Below are 20,710 nucleotides of genomic sequence, written 5' to 3'. Positions count from 1 at the left end.
TGTTTGGGATGTAATCCCAATTATCGTGTGGATTCAATGAATGGGTTATGGTAACGTTCCTTTTGTACAAGCAGGACAGGTAGGCAGTTTATACTACACAGAAAGCAAAGGAGAATGTGTATAAAGACGGAAGGAAGTCAGGATTTTTCTTTTTCTTTTTTTTTTTTTTTTTTTTTTTTTTTGCGGTACGCGGGCCTCTCACTGTTGTGGCCTCTCCCGTTGCGGAGCACAGGCTCCGGACGCGCAGGCTTAGTGGCCATGGCTCATGGGCCCAGCCGCTCCGTGGCATGTGGGATCTTCCCGGACCGGGGCACGAACCCGCGTCCCCTGCATCAGCAGGCGGACTCTCAACCACTGTGCCACCAGGGAAGCCCAGGATTTTTCTTTTTTAATTAAGAAAATTCCTTGCCTCATTTATTTCCAATCCCTCCTACCAACTGCCCTCAAGAGGCTCAGAGAAAACCTGAAGATTTCCAGATTTCTGATTCTTTTTCCAGAATTGACCTGCTCTGTATCTTATTCCTGTCAGCCCCAAACCTCCACTGAATGGCCAGGTAGCAGTGAGGCATTCATAAGCAATGTTAAGACTTGGTGTTATTTTATGTATGAATGGATATTATTTTAAAGTTATTAATAAGAGGCATCTGAGTAATTGTCAGATTGATGGAGATGATTTGAAGCAGGGAGACTTTTACTTTTCTTAAAATAAGACCCTGCTGAAGTCCAGGACTCTGTGATCTAGTCCTGAAGGTGGATGTGGTATATATCCTCAGCTACATGCCTAATATGTGTTCTCTCTCCTGAGTATGGCATCCGCCGCCTTCTCTGTGGAATTTCAGCAGCACGCGCCCATCTCCTGCTGCCTGCTGCTGCATCTTGAACTTGTAAGTCTCTCTGCCTGAGGACACATCCCAGTTCTTTTGCCATCAACGGGCTGTAACCTGAACACTCCCCCTCATGCAAGAACGAGATGGCTGTAGGAGGTTGGAGGCAGGAAGGAAGAAGACAAGGCTGACAGGAAGAGTTCCATTAAAAATAAAACATTTCTCCCCGTTTGAAGTGAACAAAGTCTGCTAACATGTAGGCTGCTTGCTGGGATTTCCAGCTGTTCCCTCCTGAGCAGTTGGGTATCAAAGCCGCATGGGCCGACGGGAGGACTGTTGGCTCTGATGCCAGAGCAATTATAGCCTGATGGTGCTCAGCTCTGTTACTGTTTTTATTGCTCTTATTATTACTTCTCTGCTCATGGATTCTGAAGGCCTTTCTACACAGACGCGAACCCTGGGGAATCACAAAGCCACAGGCACACCGTTTGCAGTCACTGCTCGGCAGCTCTTGGATTGATGTGGTTTTAGCATCTTCCTTTTATCTGGTGAGCAGAACCAGAGATGTTTAGACTTACACCCACAGGAAAGAGAGGATTCCCTGCAGAAAATGTCAGTCTCTACTCTAGGCAGCGATCAGGATAGAAGGAGAGTGGCTTCTTAATTTTCATCCAAAAAGATCTCCAAGTATCAGTGGACTAGGCGCTTCCTGCCTGCCTCTGGGCCAAGAGGCATATTCAAGGCCAAACCGTCTGGGGCCTAGACTTGAAGCTTTGGACAACGGATTCTGTCAATGCTTTGCACACAGCAAAAAGAATTTTCTTGAATAAATTTACCAAAGAAACAAATCTCTCCATGCATTCTCATTACGTACATGTTTTAAAAAACAACATTTGCACATATCAGCTTTTCAGATATATTTGCAAGTGGGTGGGTGTCATTTGCTGAAAAACAGTGAAATTCTAGAAGGATGAAGACATAATCTTTTTTCTTTTTCCGTTAAGGTTAATTGTATTAATAATCCAATGCTGTCAATAAAACTTTCTTACTGATTTTTTAGTTAAAACATTCTAATATTAACCATTATTAATTTACTGATGGACTCAATATGAGAGTTTTACACAGCAATCTCCCTTCTTTTAAGCCCTAAATGATGATTTTTCTCTGCATTTGGTCAGGCTTCATTTGCTGAATTGAATGTAAGGTTGTTATATTACTTTTGGTCATATGATATCTTTTGGATGATAACATCAACTTCTAGCCACACATAAATCTTCAGGCCCTAATGGATATTAACCCCTTTTCCTGCTTCTATTGGTTTTCTCCCTACTGTGTCTCTCCTGAAGTATTCAGTCAAGCAAAACTTGAAGGGGAATAATAAAAAAATATCAAAGAAGGAGTGTTAGTGACTAGAATTGCTCAGAACTTGAGTGTTACGGGAGCCAAGCAGGTAACATAAATGCATGGGGCTGGGAAAGTGTAAAACTGTGCATTTAGCTGCTTATGTTGCTACACTTGTTTTGTTAGACCACCTTTAAAATGCTGTACAGGGGCACACAAAGTCCAGCCAAAGCCAGAGCAGTTATTTTTTCCTCTGAACATTCAAAATGTTTCTCATTACTATAAGTTGTGCCTTTTCTAGTAGGCTGTAAGATCCTTGAGGGTTGACATCTTCTTTGAACTCTTTTGATGATCTTCTGATTGGCCACCCTGCACTCTAAAATGATACCTTGCATCATACTCTCTGCTAGAGATATAGAAATGGAGGTGGTCTTTTGGAGGTGGCAGGCACATAAGTCACCGTTGAGGTGGGATCATACCTCTTTCTTCATGACTCCCAGCACAGCATCACGTACTTAGTGAGAGTTAAATAAATTTCCATTACAGGTGTGAGTGGACAGCTGACTCTCCTAATTATTTGGTGATGATGAATGCTGACCAAACCCAGTTGCCAACCTTCAGAAAACCCTATAATTCTTCATGAAGCCAACAGCACCTCCTAAAAGATCCCCCCCTCCCAAGCGCACAAATCTGCATGCAAATTGAGGGGAATAATCAACTGTCTCTGGATCCGTATTGTTCAGTGAAACCCAGTTAGAAACCTCTTGGCTGGAACAAGTAGACGGTCCCCACATAAACTGTGGTCTAGGGTTCTGGGAGATGGTGTTAAGAATGGTGATGGTGCTAAGGTCTCATCAGGGTGTAGGGTTCCCCAAGAATTCACTCTGGTCCCCCAGACTGTCACGTTGTTCCAGGTCACTTTCTGATCAGTGTGCTTGATTCGTCAAATGAAGCTTTCTTTGGGGATGATTACTCTCTTTTTCTGCTCAAGATCTGAATTTCTTTCTGCAACTTCCACTTTGTATAAGAATTGTATACCAGCATATTTCATTTTATGGCACTTTGCTAATACTGTGTTGTTTACAGATTGAAGGTTTGTGGCAACCCTGTGTTAAGTAAGTTTATCAGTGTCATTTTCCCAACAGCATTTACTCACTTTGTGTATGTATGTCACATTTTGGTAATTCTCAAAATATTTCAAACTTTTTCATTATTATATTTGTTATCTCCGTGATCAGAGATCTTTGATGTTACTATGGCAAAAAGACTCACTGAAGGCTCAGATGATGGTTAGCATTTTTTAGCATAAAATATTTTTTTCTTTCTTTTAAATTTTATTTTATTTATATATCTATTTTATACAGCAGGTTCTTACTTGTTATCTATTTTATACACATCAGTGTATACATGTCAATCCCAGTCACCCAATTCATCCCCCCCACCCCACCCCTGCTTTCCCCCCTTGGTGTCCATACGTTTGTTCTCTACATCTATGTCTCTATTTCTGCCTTGCAAACCAGTTCATCTGTACCATTTTTTGAGATTCCACATATATGCATTAATATATGATATTTGTTTTTCTCTTTCTGACTTACTTCCCTCTGCATGACAGACAGTCTCTAGGTCCATCCATGTCTCTACAAGTGTCCCAATTTCGTTCCTTTTTATGGCTGAGTAATATTCCATTGTATATGGGTACCACATCTTCTTTATCCATTCGTCTGTCAGTGGGCATTTAGGTTGCTTCCATGACCTGACTATTGTAAATAGAGCTGCAGTGAACATTGGGGTTCATGTGTCTTTTTGAATTATGGTTTTCTCTGTGTATATGCCCAGTAGTGGGATGGCTGGGTCATATGGTAAGTCTATTTTTAGTTAGTTTGTTTGTTTATTTATTTGTTTGTTTGTTTGCTTGCTTGCTTGCGGTACGCGGGCCTCTCACTGCTGCGGCCTCTCCCGTTGCGGAGCGCAGGCTCTGGACGCGCAGGCTCAGCGGCCATGGCTCACGGGCCCAGCCGCCCTGTGGCATGTGGGATCTTCCCAGACCGGGGCACGAACCCGCGTCCCCTGCATCGGCAGGCAGACTGTCAACCCCTGCGCCACCCAGGAAGCCCTATTTTTAGTTTTTTAAGGAACCTCCATACTGTTCTCCAGAGTGGTTGTATCAATTTACATTCCCACCAACAGTGCAAGAGGGTTCCCTTTTCTCCACACCCTCTCCAGCATTTGTTGTTTGTAGATTTTCTGATGATGCCCATTCTAACCGGTGTGAGGTGGTACCTCTCTGTAGTTTTGATTTGCATTTCTCTAGCATAAAGTATTTTTAAATTAAGGTATGCACATTTGTTTTTTTAAAGACATAATGCCATTGCACTCTGTTGGGGCCCAGGGAAGTCCACCCCAAAATATGACTCAATGGCATATTGATTATTTTGAATTAAAGTAACTTGGGAAACACCCTGTGGAGGTAAAAAGATATTAAAAAACATTCTGATCCCCGTCTTTCTCCCTAAAAGCAGGAAATAAATCTCCCATGTGAAGGTATTTTCCCTATACCAGGAGTATAGAAAGCATCCTTATCACCAGAGTTAGGGAATTCAAGGCTAAGAAAACTGTGTAAAGAAACTTTGTTACGTCTTGATTAGTCTGATACTCCAAGTACAAGCCCTTTTGTTTTCTTAAATCTTCACATATAATTGTCTCTTTGTCTAACAATGACACACAAACAGCCCGTGTTGGTCACTTTCAGGGGTCCCGTTTTCTTGAGCCCTCTGTGCATACAAACTTTTTTTTTTCCTCCTGTTAGTCTGTCTGTGTCAATTTAATCATTAGACCAACCAAAGGAACTCCAGAAGGGTAAGGAAGAAATTTCACCTCCCCCAAACACATGATAGACAACACTACAGTGTAAACATAACTTTTTTTTTTTAAAGGAGATGTTAGGGGTAGGAGTTTACTAATTTATTTATTTATTTTTGCTGTGTTGGGTCTTTGTTTCTGTGCGGGGGCTTTCTCTAGTTGTGGCAAGCGGGGGCCGCTCTTCATCGCGGTGCGCTGGCCTCTCACTATCGCGGCCTCTCTTGTTGCGGAGCACAGGCTCCAGACGCACAGGCTCAGTAGTTGTGACCCACGGGCCTAGCTGCTCCGCGGCATGTGGGATCTTCCCAGACCAGGGCTCGAACCCATGTCCCCTGCATTAGCAGGCAGATTCTCAGTGACTGCGCCACCAGGGAAGCCCTAAACATAACTTTTATATGCACTGGGAAACAAAATAATTTGTGTGATTCACTTTATCTTGATATTCACTTTATTGCAGTGGTCTAGAACTGGACCTGCAGTATCTCTGAGGTGTTTCTGTACACGAGGAATATGATTCTTCTCTCTCAGTTCATTCAAAACTTTACTTATATAGATGGATAAAAGCTCTAGCTTCTCTTGAATGCCAGTGCTCAATACTTTGCCTCTTTGTTTCTTATCCGCATCAAATTGACCAGGTTAAATTGGAAGAAAAAGAAGAAAGAAAATGAAAATTGATCAAAGATGAGTGGCATTTATATATGCATACATACGTACATTTTTAAAAATTAAAGTATAGTTCATTTACAATGTGTTATTTTCAGGTGTACAGCAAAATGATTCAGTTATCTATAACTAAATCACTTTATATATATATGTGTATATATATATATATATATAATTGTTTTTCAGATTCTTTTCCCTTATAGATTATTACAAGATAATGACTATAGTTCAGTATACTATACCTACCTATACAGTAGGCCCTTGTTGGTTATCTATTTTATATATAGTAGTATGTATCTGTTAATCCCAAACTCCTAATTTATCCTTTCTCCACCTTTCCCCTTTGGTAACTACAAGTTTGTTTTCTATTTCTGTGAGTCTATTTCTGTTTTGTAAGTAAGTTCAATTGTATCATTTTAAAAAAATTCTCTATATAAGTGATATCACATGGTATTTGTCTTTCTCTTTCTGACTTCCTTCACTCAGTATGACAATCTCTAGGTCCATTCATGTTGCTGCAAATGGCAATATTTCATTCTTTTTTGTGACTGAGTAATATTCCATTATATATATATATATATATATATATATATATATATATATATAATCACGTCTTCTTTATTCAGTCACCTGTCAGTGGACATTTAGGTAGCTTCCAATGTCTTGGCTATTGTAAATAGTTCTTCCAAGAACACTGGGGTGCATGTATCTTTTCAAAATAAAGTTTCCTCCAGATACATGCCCAGGAGTGGGATCACTGGATCATATGGTAACTCTATTTTTAGGTTTTAAGGACATACATACATTTACATGTTATGTATAAATGTGATTTATACAGATTTCTAGGCCCGTGTGTGTAATAGTGCATGTAGAAAAAAATGCCTGAAATTCGCATTTATGGAGCATCTACTCTGTGCATCTGTATGGTAATGTGCACATTATATTTCATTTAATATTCATAGAAACACTTAAGTGATATATAATATTTTCCCATTTTAAGGAAGAAGACCTTGAACTCAAAGAGGTTACATAACTTGAACATGGTCATTGGGATAGGAAGTGGCAGAATTGAGATTCAGATCCCAGAGAGTTGACTCCCAAAATATTCTTTTTGCATTGTTCAAAGCCGAGGCCTTGTTGGGGAGTTTATTCTAGAGCAGTACTACACAAACTATCTGGTCCCTGAACTGTTGATTCATCGGTTGCTGCAAAGGTATAGGAAACTTGTACCAGAATATAAATAAACACAATCACAGTGCTCCCTTCCTTGGAAAAAAACAATCAGATGAACTAAACATGTGTACTTAGTCACATGATTGATTTATATTCAGTCCCAGCTCTCTTATTTCATCACAGATAAGTGTTCCAAACATTTCACAGGCAAACACTAATCTGGGGACCATGCTTTGGGAAGTGCTGGACTTGAATATTGTTATGGTGCTCTTACCCTCCCAAAGCCACTGGCCATCCAACGTGACTAGTGAAGGCAGGTCTGGTGGGCCACTCTCCTGGGAGAAGCTATATTTATGGAAAGTTGGGGGCTGCAGCTTCATCTTAATGTTATTTCACCTTTTGAAAATAGTTTTGGTTGGTGTCCCATCCCCCTCACCAGACAGGGAGACTGGGTGTACTTGGACGGACTGGTGTGGAGACTGGAGACCTGGATAAAGGTTAGGATTGGTATTCCACTGTGTAGGGAATTGAAATACTTTCACATCTGTGCGTTAATAGCCACTGCTTATGCCCTCCAAGTGAAACTCCCACCCACCCCTTCACTATCCTGTTCTCCCTCACTCCTCTTCCGTATTCCTCCAGGACCATATCAAGATTCAGAAACCACAGGATACAAACCTGGCAAAGCAGAACTCTGCTCCATTGCTATGACCGGCATCTGTTCTGATTGGTCATTGTCTTTTTCAGACAAGTTTCTCAAAATATTGTATATAACTCTTAGTCAGAGGCAGGGGACCTTCTCCCACCCTCCCCGCCAATCTGTGACACTGGAAGGAAAGTTCAAAACTAGATCTCAGAGCACCTCTGGGGACCCAGGGCTAGAGAGATCGCTGCAGCTAGTCATCATAAGGCGGGCTAGGGCAGGTTTCAGGAACCAAGGGCAGAGCTAAGGGATCAAAGGGCCAGGGAAGAGGAGTGCCAGGGACAGTGGGTGGAAATAGAGAAGGAAGGTGACAACCTAATTGCTTATGATTGAGCTTGTGCTTGTTCCTGCTGAAAGGTAAGACTTATGGAGGCACATAACCTCTAAGAAAAGATGAACTCCAAATCTTTTATTAAACAGGAATGTGAAGTTTGAAGCCTTGTGTATTGACATGGACATTTGATTAGTGTCAAGGGAACATTTATTGTAAGCCCGTTTCTACTGGCACTTAGCTACATAACTTTGTATAAGGCATTGTCAGTTTATGCATCTATAAAACGGAGAGTTAAGCTTGCTAAGATTCCTCTCTGCTCAAATTCTAGGCTGTCTAAGATACAGTCTCTGATTCATATTTACTCTCATATGCGTGGTCCAGAAAGACATGGAAAGGCAATCACAGAGGACTTAGCTGTCTGCTGTGTCATTCATGGCTTAAGCACACATTTACCAATAAAAGACCCAGGGAAGGTCCAGCATAGAAATAAAGGACACATTTGAAATCCAGCCCTGCTGTTTCCATGAATATAGGGCCTTTTTGCAGTTACTAAGGAAACAATTGTCAGTAATGGATTAGGAAGCCGGGGCTGAAAGGATGGATACAGAGGGGCTTTGTACACAGGAGCCCATCAGATGGAGTCTGGCAGAGACATCAACATGCTTCGTGATTGATTTGGTCTTCAGTGTGAAAGCATTAGAGTCCATCTGATGGGGTCGATAAGCAAGGAAGCCGAGGAGCCCCGTCCACCGGCTTTCTCGCTTTCTTCTCTGCCACCTATTAGAGTTCACAGATCTGCATGGCTGGATTGGCTCAGTTTTAACTTCTCTGCTGGGTGCATGTCAGGACAAAGGATGTACAAACTTAATTCATCTCACAACCTCTCCAAACTCATTTAAAACTCTAAAAGTCACTGTCTCTCAACTCACGCTGGCAGTTTGTAAAGATTCTGAGAATGTTTCTGGGGACAATACCAAGGGAGTAGATTTCTTGTTACTATATTTTTACTAGACCTTAAGATGTTTAACCCCAAAATGAAAATAGGCACAGGCTCAGTGACCCAAAGGAATTAAGGAGAATCTAGAGGATACCAGGTAATGTGTGTGAAGGAAGAAACAGGTACTCAAGAAAGTTGATGTGACTAACCAGCTTTATTCTTTGCCTTTTGTCCTGATTAAATATTTAAATTCAAATATTTGATTTAATTTTAACTTAACTAAGGAATTATTAAAATGAATTTTAATTTTACTTATAAATTTAAAATTACATATAAAATAATATTCATTCAGATATACTACTCTTTCCAGGCTTAGGTGCATTGCTTAAGGAAATATGAGTGAAAAAGCAATTACTTATTTTTATGACTAAAAATAAAGTAAGGAAAACGAACAAAGAAAAAAAAATTAAAGTGGGTACCCTCATCATCATGCATTTCTAACGACTTTTAACATTTTTGTACATGTAAATTGTTTAAAAATTTTTAAATAAAATTAGGATCACAATGGATATACTGCACTGTAGTGGATTTATAACTTGTAATACTATATTGAATTAAATAATGCCATTTGCAGCAACATGGATGGACCTAGAGTTTATCATACTAAGTGAAGTAAGTCAGACAGTGAAATACGAATGTCCTATGATATCACTTATATGTGGAATCTTAAAAAATGATACAAATGAACTTATTTATAAAACAGAAACAGACTCACAGGCTTAGAGAACAAATTTATGCTTAACAAAGGGGAAAGGTTGTGAGAGGAGGGATAAATTAGGAGGTTGGGATTAACATACACACACTACTATATATAACAGTTAGTCAACAGGACCTACCTTATAGCACAGGGAACTCTACTCAATATTCAGTAATACAGTAACCTATATGGGAAAAGAATAGATGTATGTATATGTATAACTGACTCACTTTGCTGTACGCCTGAAACTAACACAACATTGTAAGTCAACTATAATATAAAAAATTAAAAAAAAGAAATTAAAGCATTCCACAGATACTTAAAACAATACTCTATTGTGAAATTATCCCCATGGTGTTGTCTCTTCAAAGCCTATCATAATATTAATATTCCATCATGTGAATATACTCAAGCTTATTTGACTAGTAATATACTGGTGCACATTTAGGACTTTCTTGTTCATCTTACGATTATTTTCTTAATAATGATTTCTGGAATTTGAATGAACTCCAAGAACTTAAACATTCTTAAGGCTTTTGAAATATATTTTCAAATTGTCCTTTGGAAATACTGCAACTATATGTACTTCCATTGGTAACAGACTATGATAGTGCCTTTTTATAGCTTTGGACCAGCTGATCAGTACAATTTAGTGCTCAAGGCTAAACCTGAATTGAGAAGCAAATCATGATATTTTATTGTTATAGTAATTTGCACTTTATATCAAGTGAGGTTATTTGTCCCTTTATTAAAATTATGTTTAGTTTGTTTCATTTGTAATATTTTAGGCAATTTAGATATATTTATATTTTATTTATCCACTCATTAATATTTTCCTTTATGGTTTCTTCTTTGGGGATATGCATTGAAAGACCTCCTGGTTGGAGATGATAAAACATATAAATCTGTATTTTGTCCTTTATTATTGCTTGATTTTTAAATATTTAACCCTTTAATCAAAATTAAATAATTTTGTATTTGTGTTAAGAGTTTTACCTCAAATATTAACCCGTTGTTTTTGTTTTAGCTCCATCATAATCCATTTCTTGGTGAATTGAAAGGCATTTTTATCATATGCAAACTTTCACATATTCGAGGGTTTTGGTGCTTTCTGTAGTCTTCCCTTGATCTGCTGCCATATTTTGCATCAGTACCATAATAGCAAATTATTGTAAATGTGTAAGATCTTTTGCCTATTTGTAAAGGAAAACCCTCATTATTTTTACTCTTCATTCCAAAATTATTCTGGGATATTTTTGCCATGTATTCTAAAGTGGATTTAGTTTGCCAAGTCTGAAAATCCCCATTGCTGTTTTTTTTTTTTTTGCGGTACGCGGGCCTCTCACTGTTGTGGCCTCTCCTTTTGCGGAGCACAGGCTCCGGATGCGCAGGCTCAGCGGCCATGGCTCACGGGCCGAGCCGCTCTGCGGCATGTGGGATCCTCCCGGACCGGGGCACGAGCCTGTGTCCCCTGCATCGGCAGGCGGACTCTCAACCACTGCGCCACCAGGGAAGCCCTCCCATTGCTGTTTTGATTTCTATGCTTTTATAGACTGATATGAGGAGAATTGATATTGCATGCTATTGGTCGCTGCTTTCCCAGAATTCAGCATATTTCTTCATTTATTTAAATTTTACCTGTTATCTCTTGGTAAAGTCCTGGGATTTATCATATAATCCTTAGAGTACTTTTTTTTTTTTTTTTTGCGGTACGCGGGCCTCTCACCGTTGTGGCCTCTCCCGTTGCGGAGCACAGGCTCCGGACGCGCAGGCTCAGCGGCCATGGCTCACGCGAGCCCAGCCGCTCCGCGGAATGTGGGATCCTCCCGGACCAGGGCACAAACCCATGTCCCCTGTATCGGCAGGCGGACTCTCAACCACTGCGCCACCAGGGAAGCCCGGAGTACTTATTATTAATTCCATTTCTAAATATTTTAGAGTTGTGTTGCTATTGTAAATGGATTTTTTATTATACTTAATTTATCTTGCTGGTTCATAGAAAGAAAATTGATTTTTGTATATTTAATTTGTTACCTGTCTACTTACTCAATTCTTGCCTTATATCTAATAGATTTTCTGTTTCAGTTGATTCCTTTGGTTTGTTTTAGTACATAGTCAGTTTTCAGATAATGATAATGTGATTCCTTCTTTCCATATGTATGACTCATTTTTCTTATCTTATTGAATTGTTTGGAACCTGCCAAATAATGGTAAATAACAGTAGTGAGAGTATACCATAGTTTTAGTAAGGATTGGGTATGCCAAGTATAATTTTGACTTTTGGTTTTATATAGGCATTTGCTATTATTATTGATAATAATAAATACTTGTATAACGTGAAATGGGCCACGTACTAAATTAAATTTTTATATATGTTAACTCACTGATTATCTCAGCAGCTCCATAAGATAGATAGTTGTATTATTATTATTATTATTATTATTGTTATTATTATTATTATTCCCACTCTACAGATAAGACAGTTGAGGCACTGATAGGTCAAATGATTTCCCCGATGGCCATACAGTTAGCACAACACTGGGATTGAGACCCTAGCAATCTGGGCTCCAGGACTGTGTTTACACCTACCATGCCATGCTGCCCTCTCAGGTTTAGTAAGTGCCTTGTGGGCTCATATACTAAGACTTGTATCAGAAATGGATGTATACAGAAGGTCCTGGGTTTTTTTTGTTGTTGTTGTTCTCTTTTCTCTTCTGCCTTTTGATCTCTATGTGTTAACATTTGTATTAGTAGATTTCCTAATAAAACCAACCCCATGTCATTCTTAGAAAAATACTCTCTAGACCATGCTGTATAATTATTTGTCTTGCTGCTTTATTTATGTGCTATAATGATCAGTTTTTTGGTTTTAGGGTTATGCTAATATTTTCCCACTTTTTATTGAGTTATAATTGGCATATAACATTACATTAGTTTCAGCTATACAACATAGTGATCTGATAAATGTATATATTGAGAAATGATCATCGTGTTTTGTTAATATTCATCACCACACATAGTTACAACTTTTTTTGTGATGAGAACCTTTAAGATTTACTACCTTAGCAACTTTCAAATATACAATACCCTATTATTAACTATAGTGACTATGCTGCACATTATTACATCCCCAGGACTTATTTTACAGTTGTAAGTTTGTAACTTTTGACCACCTTCACCCATTTTGCCCACCTTCCACCCGCCTGCCTCTAGCAACCACCAATCTGTTCTCTGTATCAATGTTTGTTTTTTTCAGATTCCACATACAAGTAAGATCATACAGTATTTGTCTTCCCCTGATTTATTTCACTTAGCATAATGCACTCAAGGTCTATCCATGTTGTTGCAAATGGCAGGATTTCCTTCTATTTTATGGTTGACCACTATCCTAATACATCTATCTATATCTATACCTATATCACATTTTCTTTATCAATTCGTTCATTGATAGATACTTAGGTTGTTTCCATGTATTGGTTATTATAAATAATAGGGTTACAACAATATTTTAAAAGAAATTCTGAAATTTTCCTTCTCAACGTGTTGTCTGTGTTTAATTCTTTCTCTTCCTTGGGTTTATCTTCCTAAGGCCCTCACACATAAACAACATTTTTCATGCACAGTATTTTCTCCTCAATTCTGTAAGTTGTTGCTTCATTGTCTTTGGTATTTAGTGGTGTGAGCAAATTTTACTATTTAATTTTGATTATTTATAGGGATCTTTATACTTTTTTTGTTCCTTTTCATTAATTATAACACATGTATTTGATTAGCTTGTTTGATCTGCAGACTCAGATTTTTTTTTAATGTAAGGAATTTCTTTCTTCTTTTCATCATGCTTTTTCCCCCCTTTTTTCCCTCTTTTTCTTTTTCTTGACTTCTGTTATGACTCCCATACTACCTAGTCTGAAAGTCCAAGAAAGTCCAAGATCAAGTGCCTGAATCTGTTCTGCAGTTCTTATTTATGTATTTAGCTTGTCTTATCTAGTTTTCCCTTGAGATATTGGAAAATTTCTCAGAGCTGTCCTATACAAAATGAATTTTATTTTCTGCATCAAGCAGTTTGTTAACTCTTTCCAATGGCTTTTAACTTAGAAATTGTACTTTCCATCTCAATAGTACAATTTCTTCTGTGCTCTTATTCTCTCGTCATGCCTTTTGCTACACTTTCACCAATGCAGTATACTCTTGATTCTTTCCAAGAATGTAAACAAGAAATGTCCCAGATTTTTCTCATTTCTGGTAGTAAATGTACTTGTTTGGTGTCCTTTGAGTGCCACCCTTTTTAACTACAGTATTTCTACATAGGTGTAACGTCTTCCCTCTGTGTATGTTTATAGAGGGTGTTCAATGAAGCCTAGTTTTGTTTAAAAGATAGGCTTTGCCAGACATTGTTGTAGGTCTTTGGGCCAGATATTAATCCCTATCCACGTATAACTTGGGTTTTGGGACACAAAGAGAGGCCCATACAAGATGTGAGGACTAATTGAAGACTTAATCACACAAAGCCAGAACCTCCAAAAATGACATTTGCAGTCAGTAAACTAGTGAAACCACAATCTGTGAAGCAAGTAAGTGGGTTTGCCTGACTGTCTTGGCCATTGCTTTGGGTAGAGCAGGAAAAAAATGGAAAAGTCTTTTATTCATAATTTCTCAACACAAACCCTCCTTCAAGCAGATTTGGAGTCATATTTCAGTGGTACAGTGTAACCCAAAAGGCCTCAAGCCAAAACTTCAGCCGATAATGGTCCTTGATTTGTTGTCCCCAAGTGCCCAGGGGAGGAAAACACACTTTCTTTCTGGAGGCAAGAGCATTAAAATCAATCCACAAAGACTTTCTTTGAATGAAAAGAAATATAAATTTAGAATTTTTGAAAAATCATAAAATATTTGAGCAAACAAGCCTACATTATTGACATTAAACAGAAAAATCAAACCAACAAATGATGCACGCACAGACTATATTCAAGAATAACTAGGTAGAGAATATAAATAACTGTGTTTTTAGTGTTTTAGAGACAGTTTTTGAGATGGATGAGTTAAAGAGACGGTTCAATGAAGCTGGAGAGAGAATTATTAAAGTGGAATATTTATATAAAATATTCAGAATCACAGTGATAGAAAGAAATAAAAATATGAAAGTAGAGCTAAGAGTTATTGAGGAGATAGGGAATGGGGGTGATAAATTATTCCAAGAGATAATGGGTGACACTTTTCTAGAACTAATGAAAGACACCAATCTTCAGTGTCACTGAATTACACATAAAAGAAATAAATCTAAATATACTTCAGAATATAAAAGATAAAGAGAAGATCTTACAGCTGCTAAATGGAATTACAGTAGTTTATTGGCATACTACATATAGCTTTTTAAACATTTTTCTAGGGAGCAATAACTTTAAAAAATATTTCTTACATGGATGTTTTATTGATATTATAGAGCCCCCTCCCCCAAATGTTTGTGTAATATTGGCAAATCATAGCAATGGTGTCTGAAAGTGTATGTGAGGGGTTTTTTTTAATGGCTTTTTTTAACTTTTTATTTTATATTGGAGTGTAGCTGATTAACAATGTTGTGTTAGTTTCAGGTATACAGCAAAGTGATTCAGTTATACATATTCATGTATCTGTTCTTTTTCAAATTCTTTTCCCATTTAGGCTATAACATAATATTGAGCAAAGTTCCATGTGCTATACAGTAGGTCCTTGTTGATTATCTGTTTTAAAGATAGCAGTGTGTGCATGTCAATCCCAAACTCCCAATCTATCCCTTCCCCTGGTAAAATAAAATATGGACTGCTTCACGTATTTGCATGTCATCCTTTTGCAGGGACCATGCTAATCTTCTCTGTATTGTTCCTATTTTAGTATATGTGCTGCCAAAGCGAGCATGAGAAATTTTCATTTCTAAGTCTTCACCAGAAATCACATCATTATGTGCTTTGGATTTTGCTTTTCACACCTATCATTAAATCATAAACATATTCCACATTGTTAAATTGTTCTAATTATCATTTTAGTGACTTCATTATATGTCATAAAATTTATTCCATTATAATTTCCGTAGTCATTTTTTCCTTATTAGATATTTAGACTTTTATTTCTCTCAAATTTTAATTATTATATATAACCTTGATATAATATACAGTTTGTGCATATGGCTTCACTTTTATTTAGAATCAGTTCCTTAGGAAAAGTTCCCAGAAGTGATATTATCATGTCACATAGTCAATGTATTTTGATATGTGCCAGCTTTTATCATGAGTCAGCACTAAATATTACAGATCTGAATATATATATCTACCAATATGCTGGGTGTAAGAGGCATTTTTACTTAGGTAATAAGATAGAACATTTTTCCATGTTTGTTTTTAAATTATTTTTCCTCTTTTGCTCACCAGTTATCAGTATTCATGCTTTATAAACTTATCTTTTGTGGATTCTATGTATATCTTACCAATATGTAATTTTCTGCAATAACATAAATATTAAAATAAGTAATTTTCTGTAATAACACAAATATTCTTCCCATATTAATATTTAAAAATTAAGTGAGGTTGAGGTTGGTAGGCAATTTTGGGTTCAAATGTACTTATGAATTTGACCTATTTTGGGGTAGATTATCAAGAAAAGTTAATGTGTGTGTATATATATATATAAAGAATTGTGCTAGTGAGTTTTGCTTACCAATGTGATGAAAAGATAGGCACCTATACTTTCTGGCAGCATTGGTAACTGAATATTGATATGACAGACATTGTTGGCTCACCCAACGCTGGTTTCTAACACTCTTCTGTCTTACATGTCTTTATTAAAGAGGATGAACAAGCTAAAATGTTCAGTTACCAGACCATTGTAAAGCTGGAGTTTGCTTTATTATAATACACAGTTCTGGCCAGTAAAGTGTAAGCAAGAGTATGCTGTTGCCTCCTCCCCCTCACTTTCTCTTTCTCCTTCCTTGAATGATGATGTGCTGGCTGGAGCTACAGCAGCCATCTTGTAGTCATGTTGAGAAAACCAGGAGAATGGCAGATAAAGTGACCCTGATTTTGTTAAGACACTGAAATAATGCCACGAACTTCATACCCACCAAAACTTATAATATGCAAAAAATAAAGCTCTATTTATGTTTAAGCCACTATAGTCAGGCTTTCTGTCATCGGCTGTGAAAAGCAAATCCGAATTAACACAACTAATCTGGGGGAGAGGAAAATTGGGTCTCTGTTTTATTAAGATGCACTTTTAAACTAACCCAAAGCCTTGCTGCTGTGAGTATATGGTAACTAACCAAAGTATATAACAGAATTTCTAAATTTTATCCACCCATTTTCCCAAACATATCCAGGGAGTGAATGCACTTCCTGGAGCAAAAATAAAATAAGAATTTAAAAAATGCTCATGACCTTTAACAACGGGAGAACATAATTTAAAGGCATTCCTCTATTCATTACTCAGAGAAATGAAGTTTCACTTAACAAATACAGTAAGTATCCAAGAGACACTCCATCCATGCCTTTCTATACCCACCCATTTATAACCATTACTTATCCATTTTTAATATATGGACGACATGCCATATGACAGGCTATGTATTCCATGCCAGGGATGTAAAAAAAACAGATACTGCTCAGTCCTTGCCTTTGAGGATTTCACTCCAGGCTGGGTGTGGGAGGTAAGAGGAGGCCGTTTGGATAAACAAATGTTTTTGATACTGTGTGAGAGTAAAAAGTATAGAGTACTCAAGTGAGATTCATAGTAGAGGGTGAAATAGAATAAGTGTTACCCAAGACCCCACAGCCAATAAATGGTATAAGTTCCTTTATTCAAGGTCTTCTGGAATAGTCATTTTATAATACCAACCATTGGCTGAAATAAACAAAGCAATATCGGAGATATGGGACTATTTTTGCATTATGAAAACGCTATCATTTTGTCTGCTGTTATACAGAAGTTGACTTGTATGAAGAAATTGCCCCTGACCTGGCAATATGGTGCGTGCTGTGAGATTTATTTCCCCCAGGACTCTTGCTTCTTTTGGCCTGTTGTCTGTTCAGCGGGATGCTGGGGTAACACATGTAAGAGGAGGCCTCCTGCTTCTGACTGAGGAGGAGGGTGTGACCAAGACAGCCCTTCCAGAATGAAGAAAAGCAGCCAGGAAAATGGGCAGAGGAAAAGTATCAGCCCTCAGAGCTGTGGCACATGGAAAGAGACTGAGATTCTTCTCTCTCTGTAAAAAGTGATCTTTTCCATTGACCTAAGGAAAATAACTTGTTAAACACGTCTTTCCCTTCCCACTGCCATTGTTTATGGAACAACAGACTTCCCTTAACTCTAAAGTAATGTCTCCTTTCTTCAGGAAAACAGGTGTCCAAACATGCAGCAAATCACATTTTTAAACAGCTAAAACAAGCTGGGACAAAGAGAGAGTGGCATGGACATATATACACTACCAAAGGTGAAATAGATAGCTAGTGGGAAGCAGCTGCATAGCACAGGGAGATCAGCTTGGTGCTTTGTGACCACCTAGAGGGGTGGGATAGGGAGGGTGGGAGGGAGACGCAAGAGGGAGGAGATATGGGGATATATGTATATGTATAGCTGATTCACTTTCTTATACAACAGAAACTAACACATCATTGTAAAGCAATTATACTCTAATTAAAAAAACCAAAAAAATTAATAAAATAAACTTGAGGACTTTACACATTTCTGTATCCTTTTACGTAGAAATTCTTTTGTGACGCTTACAATTTCCCGGCTTGGAATTTTTTTTGCCTTGGGATACTTTTGGCCAATCTTTTCAAATTTTTACTATCACATCCCTGTCTTCTTGATCACTATTCTTTGGATGGAAAATCTATTTCTTAAAATATAATATTCAACAATTGATTCTTTTTCATTTAAGTCAAATGTACTTTATAAACATGAAGACCTCAGGACCACATTGAATTCTGTCATATTAGATATCTTTATAGGATGAAGGAAAGAAAAATTGAGCTATTACTGATCAATATTGGGGGACTTTGAAATATTCCTATCATGACTTGTCTAAGTATATGGAGGGAAGAATTATAATCCTTTTTATGAGTGAGAAAATCAAGGTGAATGTTCATATATCTAAGATCACACAGTCAGAAAATAGTAAAATCAGGATTCAAATCCAATTTTTATCTGACTTCAAAAACCATGCACTTTCTACCTCACCATGTAACAGAGTTCCTCCTAGACTACATAAAGCACTTTGTTGAGTAGTTAAGTCAGAAGTGATTTATGAGGCTCTATTATGTACTAGCTGGGAGGGCATGGATAAAGTATCAGTTCTATGGGTCTAAATCTCCTTCTCTGTGGAATGGATACAGTAACAATATCTACCTCATAGGATTTTGTTAAGGATTCACTGAGTTAATGCATGTAAAAGGGCTCAGAACAGTACTGGATATAGTAAATGCTCAATAAAGTTGTTTGTTCATTGTTACTATTATCTGTTAACTTCGTGAATAATAGCATAGCATGAATGTCATGGCTTTGCTTTCATGTGTCGTCTTAGTACAGCTGAATAGGTGGTTCTAAATAAATGGTGAATGAGTTGTTTTTTTTTAAGTTTTTAGTGTTTGTATGTGAGAGATCGCCCTCATTCTTCTCCGTTGGTTGGCAAATTTATGGGAGAAAAAGGGTATCTCTTAGAAATATTGTTTACAGACTTTTGTTTCAGCTGTGAAACCCTTTTGTAAAATACAGATAGAAGTACTGCTGCTTTACCTAAAGTGGGGGGAAGTGACTCCTGGATCTCCATGCACACCTCCTGCCCTCTAGTACCCCTACCCGGTCATTGCTGTCTTGGGAGTACTTCTGGGAAATCCTGAAGGTTGAAGTAATGCAGACTGAGAACCACTAAGCCACAAATCCCACAACAAAACACATTGGGCAGTTACTGATAAATACTATTAATTCTTAATTTCTGTGATAAGCCTATGTCCAGGTGTCCTTCCTCTTAATCTCAGATTGTCTTCACTTGGTTTCCATCCTATACTCACTGTTGAGTGCTTTGTTTAACTGACAGGGTCTACAGTTTGGTACCAGTGAACTGGAGGAGATGGGATCTATGTTCTGCTTGGGCCTCCTCATCTTGGAACTCAAATCTGTAAGCTGCAGCCATCAGCTGCTGACCTGTGCAGCAGCTCTGCTGAATGCTGAGGAGTCGTCTCTGGACCAGCACCTCCAGCGGTAAGTTGCTCACTATTTGAACCTTTGTGTTTCCACTGGAGAATATCTGGGAAATGAAAGTCAGGCAGACCTATGGGTCTTTGACAAAGAGAAAATATGGAGAAGCTGCCAGATCAAGGTAAGGTAGTAGTGCTCCACTGGAACCAGACTCTAGGCATCCTTACTTCCTGCTGAAGACAAGGAGGATGTTGCTTACTTGTACATAAGTGCACATATAAAGCTACATACGTTTATAAATATGTATTTTTATTAAATTTTGCTCATGGCAAAGAAGATGCAGCTTAGCGACACATGTGCACATTTACCTATGCTTATGTTTGCCAGTTATGTGTTTATATGTATACTGATGTCACTTTGGAGTCATTAGTCAGCTAAAATTGGGCAATCTCACTGCTAATACCCAGGCACTTGGGGACAAGAAATGTTTTAATCTTCCCATTCTTAAAAAGCAATGTTCTATCTCAGAATACATGATGGTGATGAATACGCTGGCCCAGAGAAATTGACTCACAGACATGGCAGGGAAAGGATGGATCTCTGAGAACAGTGAGGATCTTTAAAGAGTCAGGAGAGGGAGAACTGTTATCCACAGAAGCCCTTTTGATGCCCTGTACTGTAGACAAGTTGTATTCGGGGGCAAGAAGGGAAGATATAAAGGCCATGGGAGAGAAGAGAGATCAGGAAACGTCAGAGGAGTCAAAGAACGCTAAGTCATTGCCCACATTTTGAGCAAAGCATTGGAGCGGGGGGATTGAGCTGTTGGGTGAGGAAGTATGTGCCGGTAGATGAGGAAACATCTTGTCATGCACTTCATGTCCCAAGGCAGAGAGAAAACCGCTAATACTGGGGCCTCCTATTGCTAGCTCACTTTTGTTAATTTTCCTCCTGCCACTGTTAGGCTGCCGTTCCAGTGTGACTTCTCACCAAATGGCCAATCAAGCCTAGAAAGATCTGG

At 38.1% G+C, this 20,710-nt stretch overlaps 1 protein-coding gene across 1 annotated transcript in view; it reads left to right on the top strand.

Moving 5' to 3' along the window:
* Window positions 1–19,759, top strand: part of AGBL1 (AGBL carboxypeptidase 1) — a gene marked incomplete at both ends in the record, with an annotated part of 577,244 nt that extends 557,485 nt beyond the window's left edge. Inside the window, one exon of the mRNA XM_082618728.1 lies at window positions 19,592–19,759. Within this exon, the coding sequence (XP_082474854.1) occupies window positions 19,592–19,759 (168 nt within the window). The remainder of the gene's footprint in view (window positions 1–19,591) is intronic.
* Window positions 19,760–20,710: the final 951 nt, after the last annotated feature.

The sequence above is a fragment of the Mesoplodon mirus genome (assembly GCF_964341445.2).
Source record: "Mesoplodon mirus genome assembly, chromosome: 4".
Lineage (NCBI taxonomy): Eukaryota > Metazoa > Chordata > Mammalia > Artiodactyla > Ziphiidae > Mesoplodon > Mesoplodon mirus.
The sequence above is the reverse complement of the archived record's forward strand: the minus strand, read 5'-3'. Positions and strand labels throughout refer to the sequence as shown.